The sequence below is a fragment of the Neomonachus schauinslandi genome, chromosome 11 (genome assembly GCF_002201575.2).
Source record: "Neomonachus schauinslandi chromosome 11, ASM220157v2, whole genome shotgun sequence".
Classification (NCBI taxonomy): Eukaryota; Metazoa; Chordata; class Mammalia; order Carnivora; family Phocidae; genus Neomonachus; species Neomonachus schauinslandi.
In genome coordinates this window covers 24797406-24811128 of record NC_058413.1, presented here as the reverse complement: position 1 = coordinate 24811128, position 13723 = coordinate 24797406, and the positions used below count along the sequence as shown (strand labels likewise).

Genomic DNA, 13723 nt, shown 5'->3' with positions numbered 1-13723 from the left:
GTTCTACACGCTCCTCGCAGTCAGTCAAATGTACTTATTTCTCAGTGATTCATGTTCAAGTTACCAGCAAACTCCCAAAGCCCACAACCTTAGGAAAATACTGTGAGTTATTCAACAGAAAATGATAGTAGAGAAACTGACAAGTTTAGTTTGCACAATCCATCATCAGGATTCACTGGGTGCCAATGGTATACAAGGCACGGTGCTAATCCACTTATATTATTTACTCCCTCAAACCATGACAGCCTTGAAGACGCCATCTGTGAAGTTGTGAGGAGCCATCATTTGCTCCCATTTCGTGGCTCAAGGCTGCCTTGACTTTGCCATGGGAATGTCACCTTTATAGGATTTTGCACGTTTGTTTTCTGTTCCTTACTAAAGAGAAGACTGGGAAGCAGATTGGCTCTGCTTTCAACTGTGCCCCATAGGTAGTTTTAGGTGCTTTGAGAGAATACAACAGAAAGCTTTCTACATGTTAGATCAATGACGATGTTTTGGTTTTTATCGAGAGACGGTATTAAGAGGCGCAGCCAATGTAACTGTCCTCCACGTGTGAGGAGAGTTGAATGATTCGGCCTTCTAGGTTAATGAGACTGTAACTAAAATAATTTGCTGATTAAAAAAATCTCCTTTTTTCTTTGTTAGAAGTCCAAAGAAGAATTTTACGGCTGAAACAAAGAAAGTAAAGCATCAATCAAATCATCTCACTTGATTTCACTATGCCAGGTGAATGCAAACCAAACACAAACGAATTTGAATATTTGAATCTGGTTAAAGTTTACGTTGGTTGTGCTCTCTTACTTTTGTCAATATGTACAGCGGCCATATGCAAATTACATCCTAATCCATTATCAAATTGAGAGCAAATTATGAAACCTACTTTGAAATTTCAGTGATTATTTCCCCAGACTGGATAGGGCAGAGCAGAAACTCAGTGGGTTCCGTAATCAGCTGCCTTGAAGAACACAGTTCCCACTACCATCCTCTTTGAAATATTTAGTTGAAAGAGTATACAGAAGATAGATTCTGAGTTCCCGAAGACAGGGAATTGCTTTTAATCAACCCATGGGCAAACTCTACAAGACATTTCAAGAGAATTACGTCTAGGGGCTTCTAACAGAATCTCTTGTGCATAACAAAGCAGAAGCACGGAGAACACTTGAAGGAATCACACACTGAGTGTCTGCTCTTTATCCCAAGTCCCCGGAGTGTACCACATCGCTTTAGTCATGTCCCCTGGGAAAAGAGCTTCCGAGGCTCTGCATTTAGAGAGCAAAGGGAAGCTGGCAAGAATGTGTCTTCAATTCAAACTGATTCCTCCAGCAATCTTCGTTCAGACAATAATACAGGTGAGAAAATGAGGCAGTTACAAAGCATCACTTGGCAAAGACACAGCACCGCGCCTATCACTGACTCACAACAGATCCTCGAAGCCTTGGCTAGCAGATTAAGTAAACACAGAAATAGGTGCACTTTTTTTTCCTTTTTAAAGACAGCTTGTTTATATTCTCTTTTTACCATAAGATACGCTGGGGAGTTTGTTCAAAAATTTGCTGAGAGTCATATCCTTATTTTTCACGTTTCCACGGTTCTTCCTCAACTCCGCAGTCGGCGGACTTTCCATTGGCTGCCAGAGTCACCTGAAAATAATTATCATCAGCATCCAGCTAACAGGCCACAAATCTGAAAACCACCCCACGGGTTATGCGGAGGAGCACCAGATCCAAGTTACGCTACATGACTTCCATATTAGTTTTAAATGTCATTCTTTCCCAACGGATTTGGAGCCCATCTTGCTTTTCAACACAGATTTGTAAATATTGAAAAGTCCACATTTGCCTTGGGGAGTATTGAGGAGCTAGAGACAGTTTGCTGTTTGGGGGATAACGTCTACTATGCTTTTAGGGTTGTGGGCGTGTCAAACTACACACAGACCCATCATGTAAGAATGCAGTCCTTAACAAAACAGTGTCCTTGTGCTACTCCCAACAACCAGAGAAAACCCCCCAGAACTCAACAGCTAGTTCTACACATGCGTGTGGAAGGTTCAGTTCCAAGGAGGCCAAGTCGGCTTATACATGCCCAATTGCAAAATCAGAAATCGTGAGGGTCTGGATACCAAATAAGCTATCCAGGCTTTAAGCATGAAAAAGAAAAGAAAGGATTAAAAGCCAGAGGTCAGTGACAAGCATACCTAAATGATTTCAGTGCAGACATTTCATAATCAGGTATCACCACCAGCCTGTCTATATTAGGGCTTCCCTGGCTCTAAGTGAACTGAACCCTTACACCGAACGGGAGGTGTACCCCTCCACTTCTAACTTGTTTCCTAGCTTACCTTCCATCTGTCTGTCCTCACCGTCATGTGCAAACTTAAACCCACGACTGATATTCCACATAATGGAGAGACTGGATTTATGGAAGCATTAGGATATGGAGACATGACAAATGCAGCAATGTTTGAAAGAAATCTGACCTTCTTCTTACCCGAGTGGAAGTGAAACGCATGCATTAGGAACACATATAACGTGCTAGGGACAGACAACTGAACCAGGTGCGTGAAAATAAAAGCTACTCATTCCTCCTCTGATCCCCAGCAGCCCCCATATTTTTCTAGAAAGACCATGCAACAAGCCATGACCACCCCACGTGCAGTTACTCTGATTAAAATTAAAAAGTTCAAGCATAACGTCAAACTATGATGACAAAGGAAAGAGTTTGAAAACAGAAGAGGCCAACGCGATGCCACGATGCTTGAAGTGGTTAACATTTTGACCAGAGCTGCAGCAAATTTGTTTCCCCTTCGGTGAACTGTCAGGAAAGACCACCAGGAACAAAGTGTCTGCCCGGAGAAAGCTGCCTGTTCACTCCGACCTTGAATGTGCCTGTTTGGCTTTGAGTGATGAACCAGATCAATAGCTGTGCAAAATTATAAATCACGTTGAGGTGCCTCTGGAACACCAGACAGCACCTGGGGGTGGTGCCCTGTGTTGTCATCATGGTTGAATACTGGGGCCCGTGTTTCCAAAGTGGCCAGGACAGCAGCTTTTTTTCTTTCTTTCTTTCTTTCTCTCTCTCTTTTTTTTTTTTTTTTAGCATTTCGTTTTTTTTCTGGCTGGGTTCAAGGAAGCTGGGGCTCCACTCCCCAGTCCATCCCATCTCTCTCTCCTCCAACCACCTGGGTAATAGAAAAGCAAGGAGAGGGAGCCTGGCAGGAAGCATTGATATCTCCCATCTTGGTGTTTAAAAACAGTGAGACGGAGAATGGACCAGAAGGTTTAAGCCTTATCTTTACTACAAAATTAGACATGCACTTTGCTGTCCTCCCATGCCCATTTCATGGCTTTGCAGATCATGAGCACTCAATAAACATTTGATGAATGATCAAAATATAGGAGGTCATAGGAATGAGATGGCAGTGCTCAACTAAACCCCACAAGGCACACAATAAATACTTGTTAAATAGAACATAAAGCCATTCCACGGGAATATGGACCCTTGTTGACCCAAACTAACATTTTGATGGGGAATAATCCAGCACATTTGTTTAGATGTGGGAAACACTAACTTTCCAGGAGAGTGGAATATGTGCTTTAGATACATCTGAATTTCTAATAATTCGAAACATTTTCACTGAGTCAATCAATTTTTGCAGTTGTCTCTTGATGTGTGAGTCCTTCCTTAATTTGTACCAGGGCCTTGGCTCATCCACACATGTACCTGATATAGAGGGGATGAGCAGAAGACTGTTGCTGGTCCATTAGACTTCTGGATCTATGTTACAGTCCAGTAAAGAGAATCACTTCTATGTTACCCTTAATTGTCTGGCAGAAGCCATGGTGTATATTTGGAATGACCCAGAAGTAACCCAGGAAAAATTAACTATTAAATGAGATCTTGTCAACAGGAGTCAAAAAGGTATCAGAAATCTGTATGGGGTACAGCTTGCCCTCAGTTGCTGCCTGGAACCATATTAGTAACCCAACCCCTGGAGTTGATTCTGCTCACCTGCCAGGGTTTCTCCAAGTTTGCTTCACTCTGGTCATGACACTCTGTCTTTGAAAATGTCAAGTTAGTTACAATGAAGGCTAGACAGAGCCCATCAAGCTTGAAGACTTAGCACCCAGCAGCTTGTGAAAGAGTCCAGAACACCCATGCTTCAGGAAAGATAGTGCTGCCACTGTAGGAAATGTAGTGTCTATGGATAATTGTCCTGAAGGATAGTTATCCTTTACTTGAAATAGCTTCCCCATTCTTGGAGCAAAGTGACTGCCAGTTCAAAACTCACCTTCTCACAAAAATAATTAAGAGAAAGATAGTTGTGCAAAGTTGGGTGGGCATATTTTTTACCAATATGTAATACACAGCAAGAAGGAATAGTTATGCTACGTAAATGAAGTGATTCTGGGTATTTCTCTTGGTGTTTCATTCAAGGAATAGAATATTTGAAATCCAGCAAAGCCTTAGAAACCAAATTTTTCGGAAAAATGTTCAAGAAAACCAATCAAATTTGTGGAGTGGTTGGATGGGGGGAGCAGAATGACTGTTTTACATCACATGGACGAACCAAGCAACTGATTGGCTCTCTCACTGTTAGACTTGATGATTTCCTGCCACGTTAGACACAGAGTTAGATGATCTGGGATGCACAGAAGCTTGGGTTACACAATCTTTCAGAGAAATAAATGTGACAATAATACATGCAGGGATTTTTGTGCTTGTCTTAGGAAACGGAGCATGCACTATTATATACAGGTCTCAATATCCATGAATGGGAAAGGTACCTTGCACTCATCTACTATGACAGAGTTGTGTGCGGCATAGACACATTGATTAGAGTTGCTTTCCCTGTGGTTCTTCACGTCATCATAAATGGAATGAGTCTTGGTCATTTCAATATCTTCGTGCACTCGATGCTGGGAGTCAATGGTATCCAGCTCAGACTTGGAGAGGTGATAGACAATCCCAGCCCCAAAAGAGTCCCCCACAACATTGACTGAAGTTCTCATCCTGTCCCTGGGAACAAAGAACAGAAAACGTTTAGTGAAGAAGCAGTGACATGGAGGTCGAGAGGTCAAGGTCTAGAGCCAGAGAAACCTGGGATTGAGTTCTGGCTCTACTTTTCCCTCTTCCTGAGCTGGGGCAAGTTACTTAATCTTTACAAGCCTTGATTTCCTTGTTGGTCAATTGGAGGTAACAATCATACTTCTCTCATCAGCTTGTGTGAAAATTAAATGAGATCATGTACATAAAGGGCTTAGCAGAACGTCTGATAGATGATAAAAACCCAATAAAAAACAACAAAGAAAAAGGAGAGAAGGAAGAATTGGAGGGAAATTGTTCTCAGATCTCAGAATTAGCACCCAGGCTCCAGACACTGCGAGCTGTGTCCAACAATTCCTCTTGATTTAAACCATTCTTCAAAGACTCCAGATTACCTCCACTCACGTTACTTATTCATTCTCCCTGTGAATTCTCCTGTAATAGAGAATTCATCTCTTCATAAGGATTCATACTGACACTGCATTTCCCTCTGCACCTCACTCTTCCCCCAACACCAACATATACATGGACACAGCTGAGGGATGAGAAACACAGCCACAATTTTCTCCCTGACCAATATGTGCAGTGACTGTGTGTCCTGGAAAAACCAGAACACTTTGTCAGGCTCTCTCTGGTAACCTAAAAAAAATTAAATCTTCCAGAGTCCCTCTTGAATCAGGAAGTGTCAGGAAAAACCCTTCCTCAAATCTTGTTTCCCAAGTTCTGATTTGAAAAAACCAGATGGTCTAGAACTCTCCTTCTTAGAAAGTCAGCACTGGGAAAACTAAGTTGTTAGGAGTAAGTTGTGTTCTCTTGTCCATTAGTACAAATTGGTGTGAAGAGTCCTTTTAACCATGTGTATGGGATACTCGAAGTCTGAGAGAGAAGGATGCTGGAAAATCAAAATCTTTTTTCTAAAAAAGAAAGAATTTAGGCAAAAATATTGTTAAGACATCTTAGTCCAGGACACTCTAGCCTTGAATTCAAAAAAATATATAAGGATATTAGAATTAGTTCAAGGCAAAGTGGAAGTCTTAATTGGTTCTTAGAACAAAGGCCTAACATAAATTCTAGTTGCTACTATTAAATCTATTTCTCATTAAAGAAATGAAGCTGCACCAGGAGGAGTCTGGCCTGTGAGCTTGTGAGCCAGCTAGCCTCTGGTTTCAAGTGGGAAGATGTTCCCCATGCAAAAATAAAGATCAGAACCCTTCAACTCTCAGGGGCATATCTCCATCTAAGAATGCTACTCTCTTCCCTTCTGCTTTGGCGAATCTGCCTCAGGGCGATAAAGTCTGTACATGAATGAAGACTGGCTCTTGAGGTCCTCCACAAAATTAGGCACCTGAAGCCGAGATTGGTAAGAAGCCCCAGTGGAAGGGGATGATGATAGTTAAGAAAAAATATGGACTCTGGAGACAGCGTGACTTGGATTCAAATGCTAGCTTTTTCTTCTACTTGTTGGACAACGCTGATCATACGTAACATTTAACTGTGAGCCTTAGTGGCCTCATCTGTAAGATCAAAATAATAAAAATGTCCACAACACTGGGTTATTGCAAAGATTAAATAAGATAACAAAGTGCTCAGCACAGAATTCTCTGAGACATTTAGCAAGAGCTCACAAAACATTAGTTATTACATGATGTGTACTTTATTACTATAAATCTTATCAAGTCAATTTAAATATGTTTTTGGCAGCAATTAGGTAGAATGCCCAAACATGCCGAGTTAAGCTACCATATCCCCCTGAAAACATTAACCCTATTTGCAGGGCAATTCCTAGGGTCGCACTCCTAGCTAACCAGCTGATTTATTTGTCCATCACATAGCTGTGGTCTCCTTTGTTGTGTTTCAACTATACTTTAAATCCCTCCTGGCATGTGTCCTGAGCCATGCACCTAACATCCTTGACCAATTGTTAAATTCCAAAGAGCGCTCAAGTCTTCAAGAGGAATTCTGAGTACCCATTTATATCATGGCCCAGAAGGATCTACATTATTGGCAAGTAGATGGACTGAAGGCAGTGGTTGTGGAGAGGATTAAACAAGGTAATATCTGTAAAGCATATTCCTATACATATTAAATGTGATATATCAGCTCCCATCATCATCATTGTCATCACCATCATCATCATCCTCTCCACCACCTATAAGAAGTATTATTATCCTACACTTAAGAAATGAAAACTCTGAAGTCTGGAGAGATTAAGTGGCTTCATAAAGTTACACATCCTAATAAAGTCATAGAACCAAATTCGAGCACAGGCAGTGTGCCTCCAGAACCCACCGTCTGCCACATGATGCAAAGTGCCTGGGAGCCAGGCAGCTCTGATTCTGAAACTAGCTCAGCCACTTACTAACTGTATAACCTCGGTCACTTCCTCTACCAGAATTTTTCTCATGCAGGCAAAATACCTATTTTATAGGATTTCAAGAAGATAAAACGAGTTCCTGACCCATACTGAATATTCATTATATGCTGGCTCCTTTCCCTTTTGGGAATAGCTATCACTCATACCCCCATCATGTGGGCGAAAGCACAAGATACCATGCTCAAGGGTTAATGACATTTTCAGTTTAATAAATCCATTGCCACCCAAATGGGTGATATAAGTTTACAAACTCTTGTTTCCTCCACCCTTGACCTTTTCTGACATCAAATCCCAACTCTCCAGAGCAGCCACTGAACCAAGTTTTTGGAATAGAATATCTCTTCCATACCCTCAGACTTCCTTGAATTTGAAAATGAACTCTGACCAGAGGAAATAGATATCAGGCCAGGAATGAATGGAAGATGGAAATGGGCAGAATCAAAGCATACTGATGTTTGACACCAAAATCAAGATGGGAAGGGCCCTGGACTTAGGACTAGAACCCTAACCCAGATCTTCTGACTCTCTTACCTAGAGCAAATCATCTCTCACCTGAGCATGAAATATGGAATGGGGCTAATCCTGACCTCACAGGATATTGTGAGGGTTAAATAAAATGAGAGAAATATTCAGCACACCTTAAGTACTCATTAAAGATCGGAGGAGCACATGAGCATCCAAATGGCTATGTAGAAATAAGAAGAGAACACAGACTCTAATACTTGCTGAGCTCTTTGTTAGTTCATTCATTCATACAATGAGCATCTTAGTGTGTGCAGGGCAGTATGTCCCGTGCCCTGTCAACAAAGAACAAGAAAAGGCCCTTCCTATGCTCCCTCTTCCTCCTAGAACCCACACTCTCTTTACTTGTCTGTGTCCCCCATAGAGTGAGATAAATGTTCTAATAGGAATAAGTGCTGGGTGTTATGGGATTTTGAAGGTAGGACATTTTCTCTACACTTGGGCCCCAGGAAAGACTTGAGTAGAAGTATCTCAAGTTAGGTCCCAAAGATAAGTCTGAGATAATGAGCTACAGAGAAGAAATAAATAATGTGAAATTGAGGGGATAAGAGCACCTAAGAGCATTCAGGAGGCAAATGAGTGTAATGAGAGGCAGAAGGTAAGAACCGACCAAATCATGTATTGCTTTATCAGCCAAGTTCAGAAATCAGAGCATTATCCCAAGGGTGATGAGGAGCCACTGAAGAGCAAGACCATGCTTGTTCCAGTATGAAGGATGGTCTGAAGAAGGATAAGGCTGAAAGAGCAAAATCCACTTAGTGAAGATGTGCTGGAAGGTTATGAGACAGAATTACAGGATTTGAGCACTGATTGGTTATACAGAATAAATGAGAAAAGAGGCAAGGGTTCCTCTCAGGCTTCTGATTTTGGGAAATCAGTGGACAGTGCCACCATACGTATGGGATACGACAGGTTGGGATGAGAAAGGTTCTCGTGTCAGCTTGAACATACTGGGTCTGAGATTTGGGAGCCAGCAAAATAGAGATGTCCACAAGTGCTTGGGAATATGGACTAAAGATCAGGAGCGACGACTGGGCTGCACATAGTGAGTTAGGAGTCAACACCTAAAGCGGCGATGGGTGGCTGCCACAGGTGTGTTTGGTTCATCCTTGGAGAGAATGGAGAGTGAGAAGAGGAGACAGTCTTGTCTAGGACCCCGAGGGTGACCAACATTTAAGGAATGGGAACAGGCATAAGAGTCTGCAAAGGTGGAAGAAAAATGGAAGAGTTTGGGGGAAGCATGTTTCAAAAATAAGGGTGTGGTGGACAATGCCAATTACTGCCTAGAGGTCAGGTAAGAAAAGAAAAAGTGCCCCTGGTTTTAGGGACAGAGGGGCCACTACTGATTCAGCCAGGGCAGTTAAAAGCCAGAGACAGAGAGAGAAGCCGCCTCACCAGGGATAGAAAATTGAAGGAGAAAGATTAAGTGGCGACATTATTTGTTATCAACTTATTCAAGACAGCTGACTGAGAAGGTGAAGGGAGGGAAGGGAAGATGCGGGGAGACGGGAGATAGAATTTTTGGTTTGCTGCTGAGGCCACCAGGGGAATGTCTGACCAACTCCGGGGAAGCCCAAGTCTGGCCAAAAGCAGGATATGGGAGTTTACGGTTCACATGTGGAAATTTCTCCAACAGGCAAATACTTTCATTTTGTCTCACAACCAGCCCTGACTGTTCAGGAAACCCTGCTGACCTCAAGTACTTCAAGGCTACTTGGTAAAAAGCATTTTAGAGTGCTTGGTGCTATCCTTGAGTCTGGACACTGTGTGTGAGAACTGTGAAAAGGAGACAGAGGTGAGGTTAGAATCTTTCACTGAACGGGATCCCCCACAGACGTCATAGCTCTGGGGCCACCAGGAACCAAAGATGAGAGAGGGTCTTGCGTTAGTCAGTCACCCTGAGGCACCTGGTCTGGTTCCCTGGGAGAAAGGCAATTGCCAAGGTCCTCTCTCTCTCTTCTCTATCTCTTGATCTAAATCCTCTGGCAGGAGGGTGTCAGAATTGTCTGAAAGTCCCGGTTCTCATGAAATAACAGAGCCAAGGGAGCAGGGTCACCCAAAATGCATCTGGCTCCTTGTATTGGGCTAAACCATATGAAATTGCCGTTTCAGTGATTCCCTAAGGCCAAACACTGGCAATTTCACGTGATTCAACTTCGCATTCATAGACACAAATCATCACGTCTGCCTCCTGGAGTGTGGGGTGCACAGTGTGGCAGAGGGATCACCCGAGGCCCCAGGCCGGAGAAGGCTGGCACCACCTGAAGCATCCAAGGGCTAAAGCCACATGGAGTTGAGAAGGGAAGGAGGGCCCACCGAAGCACTGAAGAGTGTGAGCTTTGGATGGGAGCCTGGATTGTGATCCAGGCTCCAGCAGGGAAGGGACGTAGCTTTTCCTGCTCCGCTTTCTCATTTGTAAGCTATGGAAAGTAATCCCTCCATCCAAGCCTTTTGAGAAGAAAGTAACTGCTAATGTGGCCTGAGTGCCTGTCATTAAGAGGTGTTCTGCCAAACTCTGCATATAAAAGGCCTGACAGAGGGCCAGACACGGACCCAGTTGGCCCTTCTGCCTCCGCCTCCCCATCGCTATCATCAGGAGTCCAAGTGAAAAGGGGAGACCTTTTGGTCAAAAGTGGTCAAAAGACCACTTCCCCTTTTGTTCCTCCACCAAGTCTGGTGCGTTCCTCTTTTTGCACTTAGCACAACTCGGCTGGGATTTTGGACTGCATCTGTCCCCTTTACTAGACTATCAGCTCTTTGAGTGCTGATACCATTTGGTACTGGTTCATGACATGGGCAGTGTTGGGGGAGGTGGGTGGGCAGGCATGTGAGGGAGGAGGGGCAGGGATGGATTGTTAAAGAGGGCAGATAAAGTCTAGAAAGACAACTGTCTGTTGTTCAGCAGATGTCTGGCTGGCTGTCTTGGTGGTGAGAAGTTCGGGCCAGGGCAAGATGTAGAGGGAGGAGGAAGGAGAGACCGAGAGCCCAAATTACCTTGCCTGCAAAAACCAGAGAGGTGTCCTGATTGCTGGGGGTGAGCACAGAGATGGAGGGGAGGGGGCCCAGCAAGGCACGGAGAGATGGGGACCGAAGGGCAAAACAGAGCAGAGAGAGGAGCCTAGGAGGGGGATGGTGGGCACTAAAGGATTTTTTTTTTTTTTTTAAGATTTTATTTATTTATTTGACAGAGAGAGAGAGACAGCGAGAGCAGGAACACAAGCAGGGGGAGTGGGAGAGGGAGAAGCAGGCTTCCCGCAGAGCAGGAAGCCCGATGTGGGGCTCGATCCCAGGACCCTGGGATCATGACCTGAGCCGAAGGCAGACGCTTAACGACTGAGCCACCTAGGCGCCCCAAGGATTTTTTTTTTAAAGAAAAGGGGTGCTTCATATTAAATTGTTGTTTCCATGCTACCTGAAGTTATTAACAGTGATTACTTCAGTGAAACAAAACTCAAGATTCAATGGTAGATAGAGGGACATTTTCTCTTTTTCATCTTACCACTCTCTTGAGCTTTACCCCACCCCATTTTTCTGTATTTTTTTTTGTGATACTTTAAAAAATGATTTTGCTGTGCAGAACTGTAGCCCCACTCCCACCCCACCCTGATCTATAATTTCACCACCTTGAGTCAGGGACACTTTGTCAAGGGAGGGAAGGACTTAGGGGGAAAGGGTCACATCCCATGCTGAGGTCAACATAGACTGGGTAACATAGAAAGAATTCTATGGGACTGAAAAATCAAAGAAAAAGATTTAAACGTAAACCCCCAGAATCTTCAGAGCTATGGCAGATGTAGGAATTGGTTTCCTCGTCCACCAGACATGGAGTAGGCCTTCAATCAGTTCTGTGTGTATATATGCATGCCTGCGTCTTGAATAAGAGAACGAGAACCCAGGTTGGTGGGCCCGGACCCCCAAGGAATAGCCAGATTGTCTGGGTTTGAATCCCAGGTCAGCCATTCAACATCCACTAAATCAGGATAAGCTGCTTTTCCATGAGCCTCAGTTTCGTCAACGGTTAAATGGGAATAATACATTAGCTGCCTCATAATTTGGGGCAACTTTTGAACAGGTCCATGTAAAGTGCTTAGAACACTGTCTAATATTGAAGGAGCACTTGCTGAGTATGAGCTAGCAGTATCCTGAGTCCTTTCCATTGTTTTTATTGACTGGATGCATGAACTGCCAACTGGTGTTCAGAAAAGAACTGAGGGGCGCCTGGGTGGCTCAGTCGGTTAAGTACCTGACTCTTGATTTCAGCTCAGGTCTTGATCTCAGGGTCGTGAGTTCAAGCCCTGCTTGAAAAAGAATCGAGGTGCTGATATACCCACAACCAGGGACTCCTCTTCCCCCTTCCCTATCTCTAATCCATGGTTTCTGGAAGCGAGGTTCCTGGCATGCATCCTCAGTATCACTGGTGAATGTCAATTCTTGGTCCCCATCCCAGACCCCCCGAATCTCCAGGAGATTTTGGCGCATGCTCAAGCTTGAGAATCACTGGGTTCTATTCCCTCCAAGGAGGGAGGCTAACAGGGAGCTTCAGAGCTCCCCCCGCAGGAAGGAGGTCGTAAAGTCTTCCTAGTAAGTTCCCATTTCAAATCTATCCCCCAAGCTAGTAAATGTGTCCCCAGAAATGATCTCACCAGCAGTCTTATATGATAAATGGGTCACAGACCCACTTGGGTTTCACTGTATTTTGGCTTTCCTTTTGCCACCTGTGGCCAGACCCGGTTATTTATTACCTCTTCCTGGTACTGGTTCCCTGTTTTCACTCCATCCTGCTTCCTTCCAAGAGAGAAGGGTGTCAGCGAGGTCTCTTACAAATATCTGCCGAGAATTCCTGACACAAAGGGCTTCTTGGGCCCTGGGGAAGGTTCTGGTTTTACCAGCCCCGCCCATCCACTGTTCGAGGACTCCTGCATTTTTCAGGGCCCAGAATCTTGGTTTTCACCATGACATTTACAGAGCGGCCAAGCCTGCCCATTGAGAAGCATCCAGGGCTTGGCGGGCAGTGATGAGGCTGGCTGGTCTCCAGCAGTTGGCAAACATTGTGGCACATTAAATGTCACTGCAGGCTTTGTTTGGTTTTAAATTGAAAAATTGCTAGAGTTATGAGAGCTTACAAGGTTTGCCCGGAGAGAAAAAACAAAAACAAAAAACCCTCACCTTTTCTTTTTCTCTGCTTTCCCCTGACCGAATATTTTCCTAGGGGATGGCCAAACTCCCCCTGCACCTCTGTGTCAACTCTTTCCCCTAACCCCGTTCACACTGTGATGGATACCCAATGGCCACGGAGCCCATGACCAAGAGCATGTTTCCAGAGCTCCACTTGCTGGTGAGAAAGAATGTGCCACCATTACTAATTCAAAGCAGATCTGACCTAACTATAGACCCCTACGCACATTTTCCCAGGATCCTCTACCCTCCCTTTTTCTTCTCTTCTTAAAAGGAACATTCAGGCTTATTTGTACACAAACATCCATCACCAGCAGAATCTTAGTCCAAGTCTTAAAACCAGTAGGGCACTCAAGGGCATGGGGTCTAGACTCTGCTTTTAAGCTGACAAGTTACTATTCCCAGTGTTCACATGACAGAGCTCAAGTCCAGAGAGTAACTTGCTCAAAGTCCTACAAAGAGTAAGTGCAGAGCTCAGATCCAGGGCTCCTGACTGTTTGCTTTCCTTTCTCTGGGCACACGGGGCCCCCCGCACCTGAGATCCAACCCCAGAACAGAGGACAGCTCTTCATCTATTCCTTCCTTTCCAGGGCCAGCCTGGGATTGAGT

At 44.2% G+C, this 13723-nt stretch overlaps 1 protein-coding gene across 1 annotated transcript in view; it reads right to left on the bottom strand.

Moving 5' to 3' along the window:
* Positions 1-503: 503 nt before the first annotated feature.
* The window catches only part of SLC1A2 (solute carrier family 1 member 2), a 49124-nt gene continuing 35904 nt past the window's right edge, over positions 504-13723 (bottom strand). The window contains exons 9-10 of the mRNA XM_021684742.1: positions 4785-5016; positions 504-1640 (exon numbers count right to left, since the gene is read on the bottom strand). Of these exons, the coding sequence (XP_021540417.1) occupies positions 1569-1640; positions 4785-5016 (304 nt within the window). The 3' untranslated portion in view covers positions 504-1568. The remainder of the gene's footprint in view (positions 1641-4784; positions 5017-13723) is intronic.